The sequence below is a fragment of the Pinus tabuliformis genome, chromosome 8, assembly GCF_031772625.1.
Source record: "Pinus tabuliformis cultivar Carrire ecotype Pingquan chromosome 8, CPIR1, whole genome shotgun sequence".
NCBI lineage: Eukaryota > Viridiplantae > Streptophyta > Pinopsida > Pinales > Pinaceae > Pinus > Pinus tabuliformis.
The window spans coordinates 426399006-426415688 of record NC_142294.1 but is presented as its reverse complement, the minus strand read 5'-3'; the positions used below and the strand labels follow the sequence as shown (position 1 = coordinate 426415688).

Genomic DNA, 16683 nt, shown 5'->3' with positions numbered 1-16683 from the left:
CTCCACTGATTGGCAGAAAAGTGTGCTACGTAGAGATTTCAGCCTTCAGGGAGTGCCTATTAACTTGTGAGTTTTCAACTGATGTAACATATCACTTTCAGATTTCCATTTTAGAAGAGAGGCTAATCTGCTGGAGTTTCAAATTTAGAGATTTAGTCAGGTAAATCTAGTGACTGCAATCTTGATGAAATCAGACATGCATACAGCTTGCTTGAATTGCAATTAATTAACATTCAATTCTATATGTGGAACTAGGTAGAAGCACAAGCACATCTGTCAATAGTTAATCAAGATTAGTTAGGATTACATTAGATAAGGTCAAAATTAAATAAGATTAGATAATCTGATATAGAAGGTTTTGTATTTTGTGATATTGAAATGAATGAGATAAGTCAGATAACTGAGTTATAACCTGCAATTTAATATGGATAAAAAACTATATTTCGGTATATATATATATATATATAATATTAATATATATATATATATATTTTAAATATATATAGAACGTGTCCCCTGTGTCCTGTTTCCAGGTCGCTGCGTTTCGTATTGAATACTCGTATTTACGTGTTCTCCGTGTCTCGTGTCCTCGTGTCATGTGACTTAGTTGTACACTTAATGTATTATGTATTTATGGAACTACAACATTGGTAGAGCGAAATCATCTTTGACCAAGTCTCCTAGGGTGACAATTATAAAATACAGATTTAGGTGAGTGATGATCTTTGAGCAAGTCATCTATGAAATATTTAGAATGAGGTAGTGAACTGCACAACATTACATATCACTCTTTAAGGTTTTATTGGACCATATTATCATTGCAAAAGCAAAAAAAAATAGTGAAGTTACAATAGATTTTTTTTTTTTGAAACATGATTATACTCACAGATTCACTAAAAATATAATTTTGATAAGTGATTGGTGAAAAAGAGATTTATATGGGGGATCTGATTTGATGGTTATGAGTGTTCTTATTGAAAATGCATATGTTGGACAAATGCTTACTACTTAGCATTATCAAATTCAAAGATAGGTGTGTTCTACTAAGGATTACTTGCATGTGTTGCATGGTCAACAATTGTTTTTTATTCGACTTTGGGGTTGAGAATTGGTAGATCATAGACTATGTTAAATTATAATATTAAGGTTAAACGTGAAAATGACAAAATGAAAAATTGAAGTATAGCTTTCCTTTTTGGCATTTTAATTTGACTTTGGGGTGGAGAAATGGTAGATCATAGACTATGTTAAATACTAATATTGAGGTTAAAAGTGGTAACAACAAAATGAAAAATTGAAGTATAGCTTTCCTTTTTGGCATTTTAATTTGACTTTGGGGTGGAGAATTGGTAGATCATAGAGTATGTTAAATTCTAATATTGAGGTTAAAACTTAAAAGTGGTAACAAAAAAATGAAAAATTGAGGCATACCTTTCCTTTTCCTTTTTGGCATTTACTTTTATCCATTGTTACATAAGCGTACTGCTATTATTTCTTTTTAACTTTTTATGAATATTTTTTGGTCTGTAAGAAATGTAATGCATTATTTGCTATGAGCTCAGGTGGTAGATCATAGACTATGTTAAATACTAATATTGAGGTTAAAAGTGGTAACAACAAAATGAAAAATTGAAGTATAGCTTTCCTTTTTGGCATTTTAATTTGACTTTGGGGTGGAGAATTGGTAGATCATAGAGTATGTTAAATTCTAATATTGAGGTTAAAACTTAAAAGTGGTAACAAAAAAATGAAAAATTGAGGCATACCTTTCCTTTTCCTTTTTGGCATTTACTTTTATCCATTGTTACATAAACGTACTGCTATTATTTCTTTTTAACTTTTTATGAATATTTTTTGGTCTGTAAGAAATGTAATGCATTATTTGCTATGAGCTCAGGCGTCGAACTTTGGAGAAAACATTGCAAGAGGCACAAGTTTCGGAAGAAGAGCAAGTAGAAATGATAAAAAACCTAGAGCGTAAGGAAACTGAATACATGCGACTGCAAAGACATAAAGTAGGTGTTGATGACTTTGAGCCATTAACAATCATTGGTAGAGGAGCGTTTGGTGAGGTAATGTTATAAGTCGCCATTTTTTTGGGTATATTGTCTCCAACTGTTTCCATCAATTTCTCATGTGAATCTAGAATGCTGATTTAAAGGTCATGATAATTTTGACTAATTTTGACTTATTTTGGATATACCTTATAATACACTACAAGATGAAATCAACAAGCTAGGCAACAACTATACAAAATGACCTCTCCCTACATAGGTAAGCAGTGCTAGCATATCTTTCCTAACCCCAATATCAAGAGAGTCTACACCCTTACACACTTTATAATTTTTGGTGAAATGTAAGATGCTAAGATTGATTTGTGGTTTGTAGTATTCCAAGATGACAAGGATGACTCCCATGGAATGTACCTCATCATCTCTTTTTCCATAAATTGAAAATTCCACACAACCATATGGTATTTTGGATTTCTACGTCATATTGTCTGATCATCCTCGTCTATTCTAAGATGGTTCATTTCCAATGAAGAGGAGTAACATGTATTCAAACCCAACCCACTCTCAATATACAAGCATCATTGCACTCCCAAACAAGATGTATGCTAGTCAAGCCCAACTCTCTAACCTTCCTAGCCATTTTACAAACTAATCATGTTGGCAGTGAGAAACCTCTCTTATTGGCATATTGCTCTCGAGGGAATCAGCCAAGGAGGAAATTCAATATCTTGTATCTTATTTTACAAGGCAAGAGACAAGGAGATTATTAGATATATCTTGTTGCCAAATTTTATTAGCTATGGTGATTCTCCTTGCCAATGGTAAATCTGAGAGACCACTCTTCCAGGCATGTTGCTCTCAAAGGGATCATCCAAGGAGAAAAGTCAATATCTTGTATCTTATTTTACAAGGCAAGAGGCAAGCTATTTATAAATGCTAGACAAAAGGCAATTATGTTAGATAACATTGCAAATTTAGTGGCTGGAAAGGAACATTGATTAGCAAGTTACTTTTTATTCTCTTGCTTAATGTTGTTAAAGTAGTTTATTGAGGACATTGTTTAATTGTTGCTCCTAAATTGAAAGCTTGTTGCTTACAAAGACTATTTGACTTGCATTTCCAATACAGGTTAGGCTTTGTCGTGCAAAGTCTACTCAGCAAATCTATGCAATGAAAAAGCTGAAGAAGTCAGAGATGCTTAGTCGTGGGCAGGTTCTAGCTCTTTCTTTCTCCATAAATACTTAGAAATTTACGTACATCGGGCAATTTGAATGCTTTGTTTGTATCATTATATAATCACATTTTATATCTGGGGTGAAGTATTCTGATATGTGCTTAAATGAGTTGAAGTTTTGTTTAATAACCTGTATCAATGAACACATGCACTTGGATTTATGTTAAGTCTCGATAAATGTTTTGATTTACTTGGAGTATTTCTTGAAGTGCTAGGTGCATGTGATAAATGGATTTGAGATAAAATGATCCTTCTGTTCCATTGCTCAGCTCTTTGAGTTGCAATATTTGACCTCCACTTCTTCTGCAACTAGTTATGTTGTATTTCCATTCTCTCTTGCTCTTCATCTTCTTTTCCAAAACAGCTTGTATTATTTTAGGCCTCTTGGGCACACTTGTTGTGTAGAGAACAAACAATAGACCTTTAACATCTCACAGATTTCCTGATAAAATACATTTCTATAAAAAATGTTTCTATGCATGGTTCCTGTGAGCAATCTGACAAAATTCATGTATCTTTTATTGAATGCCATCCTAGTTAATGTCATTGATATATGTGAGAACATCCAAGTTTATTAGATGTGTTTGTAATTTTGGAACAATTGTTGAAGCCTGGACTGGCTAGCACTGGAAAGGGGATGTATGTGAAGAGAAAGTGAAGAAAATGGATGACTTTCAAAACAAATGGATTATTTTAAAATCTCTCTAGGATACACAGGGTATTATAGAAGGTTTATTAAGAACTTTGCTGAGATCAGTCACCCCTGAATAAATTAACAAGGATGTTCCATTCCAACGGGAGTAATTCTAGCAGTGAGCATTTAAAGATCTCCAGTGTCAGTTGAAACATGGTCAATTTATCAGACTATAAAGGAAGAGGATCAGTTTATTGAGGATCAGACAGTATCAGGCAAATGAGGATGGGAGACACATTGTTGAAGATAATCAAGAGATGTAGGAAACATGAGAATGAGTTCAAGACAAGTTATTACAGCAGCTCCGATGAGTGAATCCAAGACATCACGAAAGAAAATTGACAGTTTGCCTAAACTTGAGCAAATATATTCAAGGATAAAGGAGGGTGCAAATGCTGGCCTAAAATAGTCGTCATATTGAATTTTGTGTTATACTGTATCCTGTTTTGTAATGATTTACATTTGTGCTAAATGGAACTGTTGCCGCAAAATCTAGTAGGCCTTGTAGGAGGGTACCCTACAAGGCAAATACTAGACCAAGTGACAACAATAAGGTAGTAGTCCACTGTGACCACAACTACTACCCCCTACTCTTTATGGATTTTCACCAATGGGAGGAGTCCTGGTATGTAGGTCACCTAATAGATATTCTAGGTTTAGAGGTTCAAGGTGAGAAAACAGCTCACTAAGGATTGCTCATTGTAAGAACCAGGTTCCAGCTATGAGAAAGGGCAATTCACATCCCAAGTAGAGGCCAAATTGAGGCAACATATGACTGAGGGTTTGATTGATATGTTGTGTTGGGATAACCTTGTTGAAGGAAAGGTAACTAGGTTCGGTTTTCATTATGACGTTGAACGATAATTTCATGAAGAAATTGTTATTCCTTGCATCATGGGTTTCATGAGAAAGATGTGTTTACCATAGATAAAGGACTTCTTCTTGATGTCTTTAGGATTCGTATGTTTCATCATAAATATTACAAGAGTCATAAGGTCAAATATCAAAGAGAACACTCCAAGATAAGTGTCACTATCTTCATGCAGAAAATCACTCTACAAATTGCTGTATATTTCCTTGAAATGTTGGCTTAGATTTGAAAACTCTCCTATCGGCTTGAAGCATTATCAGTGACCTATATATATACATAGGTAATGAAGAATAAATAAATAGAAGCCATCGGATCACAAGTCTTCGAGTATACAAGGAAGGGTCTCGACATATATCCCAGTCATCGAGTATACAAGGAAGGGTCTTGACATATATCTCAAATACACAGTGAATGATAGAGCTTTGACGTTTATCTCAGAAGCTCATAGCTCGAAGGACGAAGTCTCGACATATACCACAAGAGCTGGGACATGTCTCAAAAGTAGAGTCTCGATATGTATCTAGTCTCGGCATATATATCTCAGGAATCTCGGTGTATATAGTCTCGGCATATATATGTCAGAAATCTTGGTGTATATAGTCTCGGCATATATATGTCGGAAATCTCGGTGTATATATATCTCAAAAGTCTTGCCTCGACATATGTCTCAAAAGTCTTGGTGAAGCAACGAAGTTCTTAGAGCCTCAGCACTTATCTCAGAGCATCGAAGAAGTTTTAGAACTACTCTTGATAGATATATTTCAGGATCTCGATTCAACTATATGTGAAAGGCTTTCCAAAAGCTTGTAAGAATATGAAGATACATAAGTCGAGAAAGTATTCTCAGGACATCCTTCAAAAGGACACTCACTGTAATGCATACACTATATGACTTATAGAACTGCGCATTGGTATACACAGTAACAAGCAGTGACATATCTTATCTCAGGTGTAATCAACGAAGGTCTGTGACAAGTTGAGAAGAGAAAGTATCGAAGACAATGACAAGACAATGAAAGGCATAAGGAGAAGGAGATGCCATGAATATGGACACTACAAAAGGAATTGTCCTAAGCTTAAGAAGGACAACAATAACAAAAGAAAGAGGGAAGAAGCTCGCATGACTCAAGAGATGAACGAAGAAGGAAAGAAGCAAAAGAAGGAAGATTCTCTAGATCTCTACTATGACTAGGTCAAACTCTCTACTTCAAGTCTTCTTTCAAAGTTTTGAGTAGGATAGGAGCATGTAGGAATAAAATAAAGTTGCATGGCTAGAAACATCTTCTAGAATCTAGAAGCATGAAGTACATAGAGTTCTAGATACTCATGAAGATGTAGCATTTATAATGAGAATAAAAATGCATGGGTAGAAATATCTTCTAGAATATAGGAGCATGGTAGATATAACTCAAGATATTCATATAGAAGGAGCATACCTAGAATAGAACCTCATTCACTAAGAAAGAAAATTGGTCATGAAAAAGAATCTTAGAAGACCTCCATCATCAAAAGAAAAGAAACATTTGCAAGGCAAGGGTCTTTAAGATCCTATGATGGAATCTTCAAAAGAAGGTTCATAAACCAAAGTAGATGTCTCATTGGGAATCCCATTCATGGGATTCAAGAAAAGGATGATATGCAGGCAAGCTAAGATGAAGCAAGAAGGGCCACACCAAGAAGCTAAGATGATCAAAGGAGAATCAAGATGAGGTATGTATGCATTAAAGTTTAGTCATGTTATCATTTGTATATTATTGAGTCATGGGAATAGTTCTATAACATGATCAAGTATGAAAGAATCTCTTTCACCAAGAACATGCTCGAAGGCATGTACTACAATGAAATGAAGGTCAACAAAAGAATATGCTCACATAAGGAGTATAAGATTGCTAACTACGAAGCAAGAAGAAATACTGACTAGTCCAGGAAGCAAGCAATGAAGAAATGCTCTCACAAGAAGCATAAGATGGTTGACCTATCTATCTAAGAAGAAGTGAATGAAGAAAGAGATCAAGCATGTGAAGAACACCATGATCATCGAGAATCACTATTTGAAAAGATACTTTGAAGATATCTCCCGAAAGAAAGCTTGACAACTCTGACAAAGAAGGAAGGACCCTTGACACCTAAGAAGGCCTTGGAGATATGAAAGATGCAGATAACTGATTCTACTCTACAAAGATGTCGTGATGAAAAACCATCCAACAAAAGAAAAAGCAATGTTGAAGCAATATCATGATGAAGTCATGATGTGCTACTAGGTCAAAGCATGTAAACAAACAAGTACAACAAAGCATCCATGAGAAGAGTATTCTGAAGCATGGACAAGATGACAAAGGAGGAGCCTGATGTCAAGAAAACCTGATGTATGACAGGAAAGCCACTTTCTAATGACATGACAAACCATGAAGGAAAGTGATCGATGGATGGTGCCCTACCTAGAAGAAGTTCGAACAAAGACTTCATGACATCAAAGAAAAGAAGGAGATCAAGCAGCTGAAGGACCCATAAAGAAGAAGTTGTTGATGAATGAAAGAGTCCCTAGTTAAGAGGGAGCTCTGACAAGTCCTTGATCAAGAGGTAGTTTTGGATCACCCTTGATTATAAAGGAGTGACATTTGTATTTTTTTCTATCTCATGGGTCATGCACTAGAGCAGGACTAACATCTGTAAGTCTAGATGAAGGCCATGAATGGAAATGTAGACACGTGATAGACACAACATTCTTGTCTTCACTTGGGAAGAAAGAATGGGAGGGATTGGGTAATCATCTGGCATTCGATACTCTTTGAGGATGTGTAGGGCATCCAAGACAAGAGTAGGCAAGAGGACCAATATTCTTTAAGGGCTAGGAACCCAAGACAAGAATAGTCCTAGAAGGTCATACTCAGTGAACACCTAGGTGGGTATGTCCCTTGAGAGACAATGACTAAGGTGTCTATAAGTGATTGGTCTCGCCAACATTGTGCTCTGATCTATTGAGAGATAGAGCTGTTAGTCAAGGCCTTGCTATGTGACAATGTTGGTTATAATAATGCTATACAGATGGATTACTAGTCCGACTCTTTTTATGAGATCTCTATAGTGTTGAATAGCCATGTACCATTTAATGAATACCTCCCTAGTTAGGAGGGAGTGTTGAAGGAAAGGTAACTAGGTTCGGTTTTCATTACGACGTTGAACGATAATTTTATGAAGAAAATTGTTATTCCTTGCATCATGGGCTTCATGAGCAAGATGTGTTTACCATAGATAAAAGACTTCTTCTTGATGTCTTTAGGATTCGTATGTTTCATCATAAATATTATAAGAGTCATAAGGTCAAAGATCAAAGAGAACGCTCCAAGATAAGTGTCACTATCTTCATGCAAAAACTCACTCTACAAACTGCAGTATATCTGCTTGGAATGTCGGCTCAGATTTGAAAACTCTCCTGTCGGCTTGAAGCATTATCGGTGACCTGTATATATACATGGGTGGCAAAGAATAAAGAAATAGAAGTCTTAGGATCACAAGTCTTTGAATATACAAGGAAGGGTCTCAACATATATCCTAGTCATCGAGTATACAAGGAAGGGTCTCGACATATATCTCAAATACATAGTGAAGGATAGAGCTTTGACGTTTATCTTAGAATCTTATAGCTCGAAGTGCGCCAGGAGTCTCAGAGCCCTTTTGTATCATTTACTTTTCTTCCTTTCACTTCTTATTCACATGCATCTCTTGTTCTTGTCTTTTTTATTTTATTTCTGCATTTAGTATTAATGACTTTTTGTTGTAGGATTGGGTTAAATGGTTGAAGTAAGTTATTCTTCAGGATCACAAGCATCATTGCATCATTGGAAGTCTCGGCATATACGACAAGAGATGGGACATGTCTCAAAAGTAGAGTCTCGATATGTATCTTGTCTTGGCATATATATCCCAGGAATCTCAATGTATATAGTCTCGGCATATATATCTCAGAAATATCGGTGTATATAGTTTCGGCATATATATCTTAGAAGTCTTGCCTCAACATATGTCTCAAAAGTCTTGGTGAAGCATCGAAGTATATCTCAGAGCCTCAGTATTTATCTCAGAGCATCGAAGAAGTTTAAAAACTACTCTTGATAGATATATTTCAGGGTCTCAGTTCAACTATATGTGAAAGGCTTTCCAAAAGCCTGTAAGAATATGAAGATACATAAGTCGAGAAAGTATTCTCAGGACATCCTTCAAAAGGACACTCACTGTAATGCATACAGTATATCAATATGACTTATAGAACAACGCATTGGTATACACAGTAACAAGTAGTGACATATCTTATCTCAGGTGTAATCAACGAAGGACTGTGACAAGTTGAGAAGAGAAAGTATCGAAGACAATGACAAGACAATGAAAGGCATAAGGAGAAGGAGAACAGTGATGACAGTGAATCAAGCAGTGCAAAAGTTAGTGACAAATATCTTGGAGGTAACTTTGAATCTACTTTGTTAAGAGTCTTGGTATTCAACATCTAAATATCTATAAGAAGAGATTCAAGGGTTTTCCTCTCTAAGAGAGAGAGGTTTTGGCCCTGGCAGCGAGCCAACTTTTGTGTTCTTGTTCTTTGTTTTTGGTAGCAATTTGATGAAGTAAACACACACTAATTATAAGAAGAAGAAGATCAAGCTAATAAAGGGAAATTGCAAAAGTACTTCACAAGTTGTTATCAAGTCTAAGAAGAATCCTACTATACATCACCGCCCTTGATTATTCAACAAACCTAAGGTCAAGATGCGAAGAAAAGGTTTCCAATAATGAATATTAGCAAGATAAAAGCACATGAAACCTTCAACAGGTCCTCAAGTTAAGCTATAACCAAACTAGGGTTTTGTCCTAGGATAAGAGAAATTATGGATGACAATGGAATGAATGGCCACCAGAGGGGTATGATTTTGAGGCAACCACTCAACCCTAGATGTTGAGACTTTCCAATAATTGAAAATTCCTCTTCCTAGCCAATTCACGCTAAAGCCCTAGTTGGCCACTTGGCCTTATGAGGGCTGAATTAAAGGAGAAAGAAAATTCAGAAAAATATGGTTTGATAACAAACTAGACAAGGACAGTGCCTAGTCCTTGGATGGATGGAGTCTAGGGATATTAAGATGAGGTATACCTTGCAAAGGGGTAAGGATGTTTGATGCCCTAGCACAAACCCTAACTATTTCCTTTGTGAGGGATCAAGGCCACTTGAGAGAGCTATAATCAAGATACAACAAGGGGATTGCCATTCACATATCATACATGAGTAATGCATACAATAAAGAGATCTAGATTCTATGTAATAGATTTTCAATAAATTAAGGCACACTAAAAAAACACTAGATCATTAATTTTATTCCATACATTAGACATAAAATCATAAAATCTTCAATGAACAAGCTCGCTTACAAGACAATATGCATGAATAATTTTCTATTGATCCAAGACAACTTCTCCAAAGTCAAACGAATAGCTCCAATGTACAATAATCATCAATAGATCACATCTTCACCAAGAAAAAGATGACAGAATCTCACTAAAGAGGGTCGAATAGTCCAAGAAATTATGATGAAAATGAAATAGTCCTCTAATCTATTTATATGAGGAGGATGAGTTGTAATTATGCCTAAAAGCCCCTAAATGACAAGTAAATTCACGATGATGCATTGAGTAACAAGCCAACTCACTAGATTTCAACATAAAAGCAAAACAAATCCCACACATGTGAGCTGTGAGGCCTTATAGGCTGATGTCATCTATGTAGGGAGCTCCAAATGCCAAGCGTTGGTGCCCTAGAGTGCCAAGTGTGATGTAGAATTACCTTAAAATTCATCCTTTGAGGGTTGGCCCTGAAATCTTTGTCAATGGCTCTTTATGGTCCCTAAAATCCTCATGGGGCTCTAGAAATGGGTATCTTGGGTCTCCAATTGTGAACAAGTGTCGTCTCTACTCCAACGTTGAGGGCTTTCCAGGTGCTACTAGCCCTCCGAAGTCTCTAAAGGCGAGACCATCCTCTTCTGGGTCCTGAATCAACTGCCATCACTCATAAGGTGTAGGTGTTAAGGTGGCTTGGGGGCATGCTGGGTCCAAGTGTATCATCTTGAAGAATCATCAAATGTAGCACAAAGTTGCAGAACGTCTTGGGTGCAGGAGGTGCCCAAGGGTAGGTATGATTTTCTATTGTTGTTCAGAGACCCATGGCTCTCAATGTTTCACCTGTGGGTGCCAATATACTTCTCTAGGGCCTGGGTACATATGGGTAAGGTGCCCAAGTCATGGGTTGCTGAACCACCTAACAATCACAACATATAGTCTAGTGAAAGCAACTAGTCATCAAGGATAATAGTCATTGAATATTAAGTGAACCAAGCTTCAATGTAAAGGCTCACTAAATAATACAATCTCTTCTTCATTTGACCAAATTTTTTTGACAAATACTTGGCCAACCATTTGTTTCCCTTGAGCCTTTTTTTTGCTCCACTAAGATTCATTTCATTTATCACAAGAAAACATCTTCCTCAAGTCGGATTTGTTTGAACAAAGGATTGCAACAAAAGAAAGTTTGTTGAAAATCGTGTAATGGTTGATCAAACAAGCTCTTTACCCCCAATGTGCTTTCTCATAAGGTTTGAAACCCACGAGTGGTTGTAGATGTACTTATGGATTTTGCTTCATCCACACACTTTTTCACCTGCTTAATTTTGCCAATATACTCAAGCACAAGGTCCAAACAATGGGCTGGACATGTATACCATCAAATGGTGGGGTGTTTTTCCTCCATCTTTCCAACTGCAACATAGTTGGAGGCATTATTTGTGATCACTTGTACAACATTTTTGACTCCTATGTCCATAACTATATCTAAAAGATAAAATGGTAACTGTGCATCCTTCACTTGATCAGATGCATCAATAGATTTGAGAAACATAGTACCTTTTGGGCAAGCAATTAAGAAATTTAATATGGTGTGAGATCTACCATCAATCCATCCATCAAACATAATTGTGCACCCTATTTTGGGCCATGATTGCTTGAACTCTGTAAGGTACGGTCCACATGAAGCTATAACATCAATCATAGGTTAATATGCAGAATTAGTAGCATTAAAAGACATGTTTGCATCATACCACCATCTAGCAATGCATTCATAGGTAGTGTTCTTCTCTATCAAGTTCCATTTGGCATCAATGGAGGGTTGCGAACCAGGGGTGGTGCGGGGTAGAAGGAAAGAGTCAATCCCTTTATGGGTTGCTCTCCTCTTCAAAGTAGTTGAACTAGGGCCAAAAGATCTTTATGCAACTCTAACAGGGAAACTAGAGGAATAATTAAAATTGGCCACACATTTTTCAAAATCAAGGTCACTAAGAACAACATCATCCTTTTGACTTTTTCGTATATCTTTTTTAAACCCTTGTTTTTTCCCTTTACTTCTTTGTAGGCTTCAATTAGACTTAGCATCTCTGCTTTAAGGTCATCAAAAACATTCTTACAAGGTTTTATCTTGCCCTCTCCAATGTGCTAGGTGTTCTTTAATCTTATGGATCCCCCACCCTTCACTTTCTTCTCACAATAGTTGCAGATTTTTATCGCTTGTTCATTTAAATGGCAGTGAACTCATGTTAAAATTTTAGGGCTAGATTGTTCTTTGCAGTAGATAATTGCACTTTTATACCTTTTCAACATTTTCAAATTATATTCACCCCATAACTTCATATCTTCATTAGCAATTATGTAGAGAGAACAGTAACATCAACAATGCAATGAAACAATAAGGAACAACATAAGAAAAACATCCACAATAGAGACACCAGGATTTTGATTAGAGACTAGGGCAAAGCCCCACAAGGGGGAAAATCCATAATCAGTTCTTCTTCTTATACAGTAGGGGCTTCCACAAAGCTTGCTACAGTGCCGCGCGCTCTGCGCACTATGCTGTCACACTTTGCTGTCTTGGCCTTGATGTGTCTCTTCGTTTGTCTTCATTGATCGACCTTTGGTGAACTTAGTGTGAACCTACTCGGATCTTTCATGCTCTGTGACCTTACACACGACTTCCTCGCCTTTCAACAGTTTGGCGTCCCTTCGAACTTTTGGCGAACCCCTATTGAACTTCGAGTGAAGATTATGAGACAACTACTACACAACAGACGATTATAAAAGCGCACAGGTATTCAAATGCGGAAAATGCCTTTTCATATTATTGCTCAGAATGGATATAGATTACAGATCACAGATTACATATTACAAAGAGTAGTCCTTTCAGAGATAGACTATTGTTGCATTTATCGGACTTTTGCTTTTCACTGAGGAATAAGCATTATCGAAGGCTTCCTGGCAACAGATAGGCTCTGCCTAAGAATATACAGACTCGACTGATATACAGACTGCTAATAGATCTAGCCACTTTAGGTTCTTACCAGTGATGAGCACATTGATACGTAGGCTTCTCAGATCTCCAAGACTCTAAGACTCTCCAAATGCGAATGCCTCAAGAATGAGCCTTACCCTCAATTTATAACAAATGAGAGGGGACAAACATTCCTGTAGAGTATCAAACCACTGGATGGAATCATTGCTTTCGGGTAACACCGAGGTGACATCCGCACAAAGATTCCAGTCCGGAAAAGTAAATCCTACGGGAAAATATGCTGTTTGTATTGTTTACATAGTGGATGCTTTTGTACAACAAAGCCCATGAGAAAAGCTAGCCACAATTAAGTCCTTGTGACTGGACAACATTATTACAATAATGGATGCTTTTGTCGGTCAAGCCCATGAGAACCGTCAGAATACAATGATTTCAGGGAATCTATGCTTTTTGTACAATAATTCGTCCCATGCTTTGGTAAAAATTCTCCAAACAATCATAGGTTTCCCCAAAATGATTTGATGCTTAACCTTGGTTAAAACTAACCATTCATAATGACGGGTCATATATTCTCTTAGAGTTTTATTGTCATCATGAAAAGGTGACCATTCTCCTGCTGTCATTTCTTTGACAGTTTTGTATGGGATGTGGAAGCAATCTGGGATGTTATGTTCGAAACATATGTCACAATGGAATCTACAGTGTGACTCATGATAGAGTGGATCCATTGTTGTCCTGTTAACGCCGAAATCAGTCCACCAATTTTGCAGCCATTCACATTGTTGATTTCTTTGCATTATTCCCGTTGTACTAAATTTTAATTTAGTATAATGGGTTTCTTCCTTGTCATCTACAGTCAGAAAATCCCACCATAGCTTTTTATATGCTGCAAAATCATACACTGTGTCTGGAAAGATTAGCTTAGGATCTCCTCCTGGCCATAATGCAGAAGTCTGAGTAGGCATAGGCCATGCCAGATTCCTGGTTCGGTTGATGCAGAAATATTTTTCATAAATTCCTCGGCGGATACCTCCATGACACCAAATTCCTGAAATATCATGAAAGTCTCTTTGAAGAGCATCTTCTGCATATAATGCATCCCTTTTGGCTTTTGTGTAGATCATGTCATGTATCCATTTACTCCCTTTTGGATACACCCTTCTTTCTGGTACAAGATGCTGAATGTCAGTATGTGCTTGCAGATTAGCATCTAACACCTTGGTATTTCTCAACTGCCATGTTGGCTTCCACTTGTCCTTGTATTCTTCCCAGTCCTGATTGTCTGGTATGGTGCGCAAGACTTCTTGTTTCTGATTTTGGTCCCACTCTGTGACTATGACCATGATATGTTCTTGTGGCTGGATAAACTCCCTACTCAGAAAATCTGGGAGACAGTTCTTTGTGCCCTTTATATGTTCGACTTGAGAGTCGAAGTTAGCAAAGAGTGCTTGCCATCTGGCAAATTTGGCCTCTCCTGACTTCTTGATGACCTTAGTTAAGACTTTCTGCAAGGCTGAAGCATCAGTTCGAAGCAAGAACTGTTTGTTTATTAAATGAATATCAAATTCGCTGATATAGTTCCACGCAGCGTTTACTTCTTTCTCAATCGCGGAATAATTCTATTCAGCAGGATTCCAGGTGCCTGATGTAAACTGGACGACTTGTTCAGTGCCATCTTTTCTTTGTTTTAGGATACCTCCCCATCCTATATTACTGGCATCTGTTTCAACAATATTGAATGCACTATGATCTGAGACATATAAAATGGGAAGAGACTTTACCTTGGCTTTGATGTTCTAACCAGCCTTGGTGTGTTCTCCTGTCCACTGAGGTGGCTCCTTTCTGAGTCTTTGATTTAGCACACTTTTGTTTGCGGCACAATCTTTGTAAAAATTACTGACATAATTCAAACACCCCAAGAATCTCTGAAGCTAATTCTTGTTTGTAATAACGTCTGGAAATTTGTCAGCGAACTCAAGCGCATGCTTCTGTAGAGAGATTTGGCCAATGAATATGGTATGGCCAAGAAATTTGATAGTAGTCTGAAAGACTTCTATCTTTTTCTCACTCAAAACTAGACCATTATGTTTTACTAGCTGTTTAAATGTATGAACTTGCTGAGTGTTGATTTGGGTTCGTCGCCCAGGCCCAGAAAATTGATTGCTACAAAGATTCTATGGGGCTTGGGGGCAACACCTTGCGATGATCCACACTATCAAAAGGGTCAGATTTCTTCTTAATCTTTGATGATGTAGAAGACATCATATGACAAGTTTCCACTGTGGCCACTTCCACTATATTACTTGGAGGCGGGAGGGAAAAAGTACCCATTAAGGATGGGTCTTTTAGGAGACCTACTTCGACATTTTGAAGCGATTGGGAACTTCCATGGATCAATGGAATGCTTCCAGTAGCTTGTGAACTGTCGGGGAAAAAGGTTATTTGGTTAACGATTGTAATTCCAATCTGGAAGGGAAATGAAATCTTTCTAAAATATGTTGACACAACGACAGCCATAGCATAAATCCATGGCCTTCCCAGTAAGATATTGTAGTCAAGGTTTCCATCGATGACTTTGTTGACATAGAATCCATAACAGTTCCAGGGATTGTCGGATTCTCTGATGGGATTTCTGTCTAAGAGCTGTTTGATCTCTTTTTCGCAGAGATCTCTATATTCCTTGTTCATAGGAATAGTTCTACTTTTACAGGGCTTACCTGTATATCCTTCTTTGTATGGGAGCTCAATAGTATGCTGCTTTCGGTGCCAGAATGCATTTGGTTCTTCTAAGCAGCATTCATCTTCAATTTGTTTCTTTAGTTCCCCAATTTTCCTCTTAACCTAAGGATCCTTCAGCTGTTCTTCTACCTTAAGTGTAGATTTCAGATTTTTCAGATCTATCAGTTGGGCTTCTGCTTTGTCCAAATCTTGGACAGTCTAGACCATTATAGAGACTCTAGGATTTGAGATATAAGGCAACTCAATCCTTTTTGTTATTCCTTTCGAAGTAGGAACATAAATAAAATAACCAACTTTGTTTTCTTTTAAACTGGTTGACCCATGCGGCTCAACAGTTGCTAGGAATACATTTCCTAGAATACAGTCCACTGGGATGTCTGCTACTACAAATTTCGAATTGATGCAGTGATGTTCAAAACAAATAGAAGCTTTAGGAACTTCATACTTGAGCGTTTTATTACCCAATCCTACAACATTTCTTTTTGCAGAAACCCAATATTTTGCTGGTATCACTTTCTTATTTAAAATGTTCACATCAGCTCCCTTTATGCAGATGTTCACTTTTACATGATGTTGCTGGTAGGAGATGGCGAGAATTCTCATTTCTTGAAATCCAAAGACAGGGTCTTTCTTTCCTTCAACAATTTCAGGATTTGGATTAAGACTGTTGGCATATTCTGCTGTGTCCCATGAATGAGAATTTTCTTCTACAACATGCTTACCTTTCTTTATTTCAACAATTTGGGATTTCAAGGC

At 37.1% G+C, this 16683-nt stretch overlaps 1 protein-coding gene across 1 annotated transcript in view; it reads left to right on the top strand.

Moving 5' to 3' along the window:
- The window catches only part of LOC149235875 (uncharacterized), a 72688-nt gene that overhangs the window by 20681 nt on the left and 35324 nt on the right, over positions 1–16683 (top strand). The window contains exons 3-4 of the mRNA XM_089372259.1: positions 1898–2072; positions 3141–3224. Of these exons, the coding sequence (XP_089228385.1) occupies positions 1898–2072; positions 3141–3224 (259 nt within the window). The remainder of the gene's footprint in view (positions 1–1897; positions 2073–3140; positions 3225–16683) is intronic.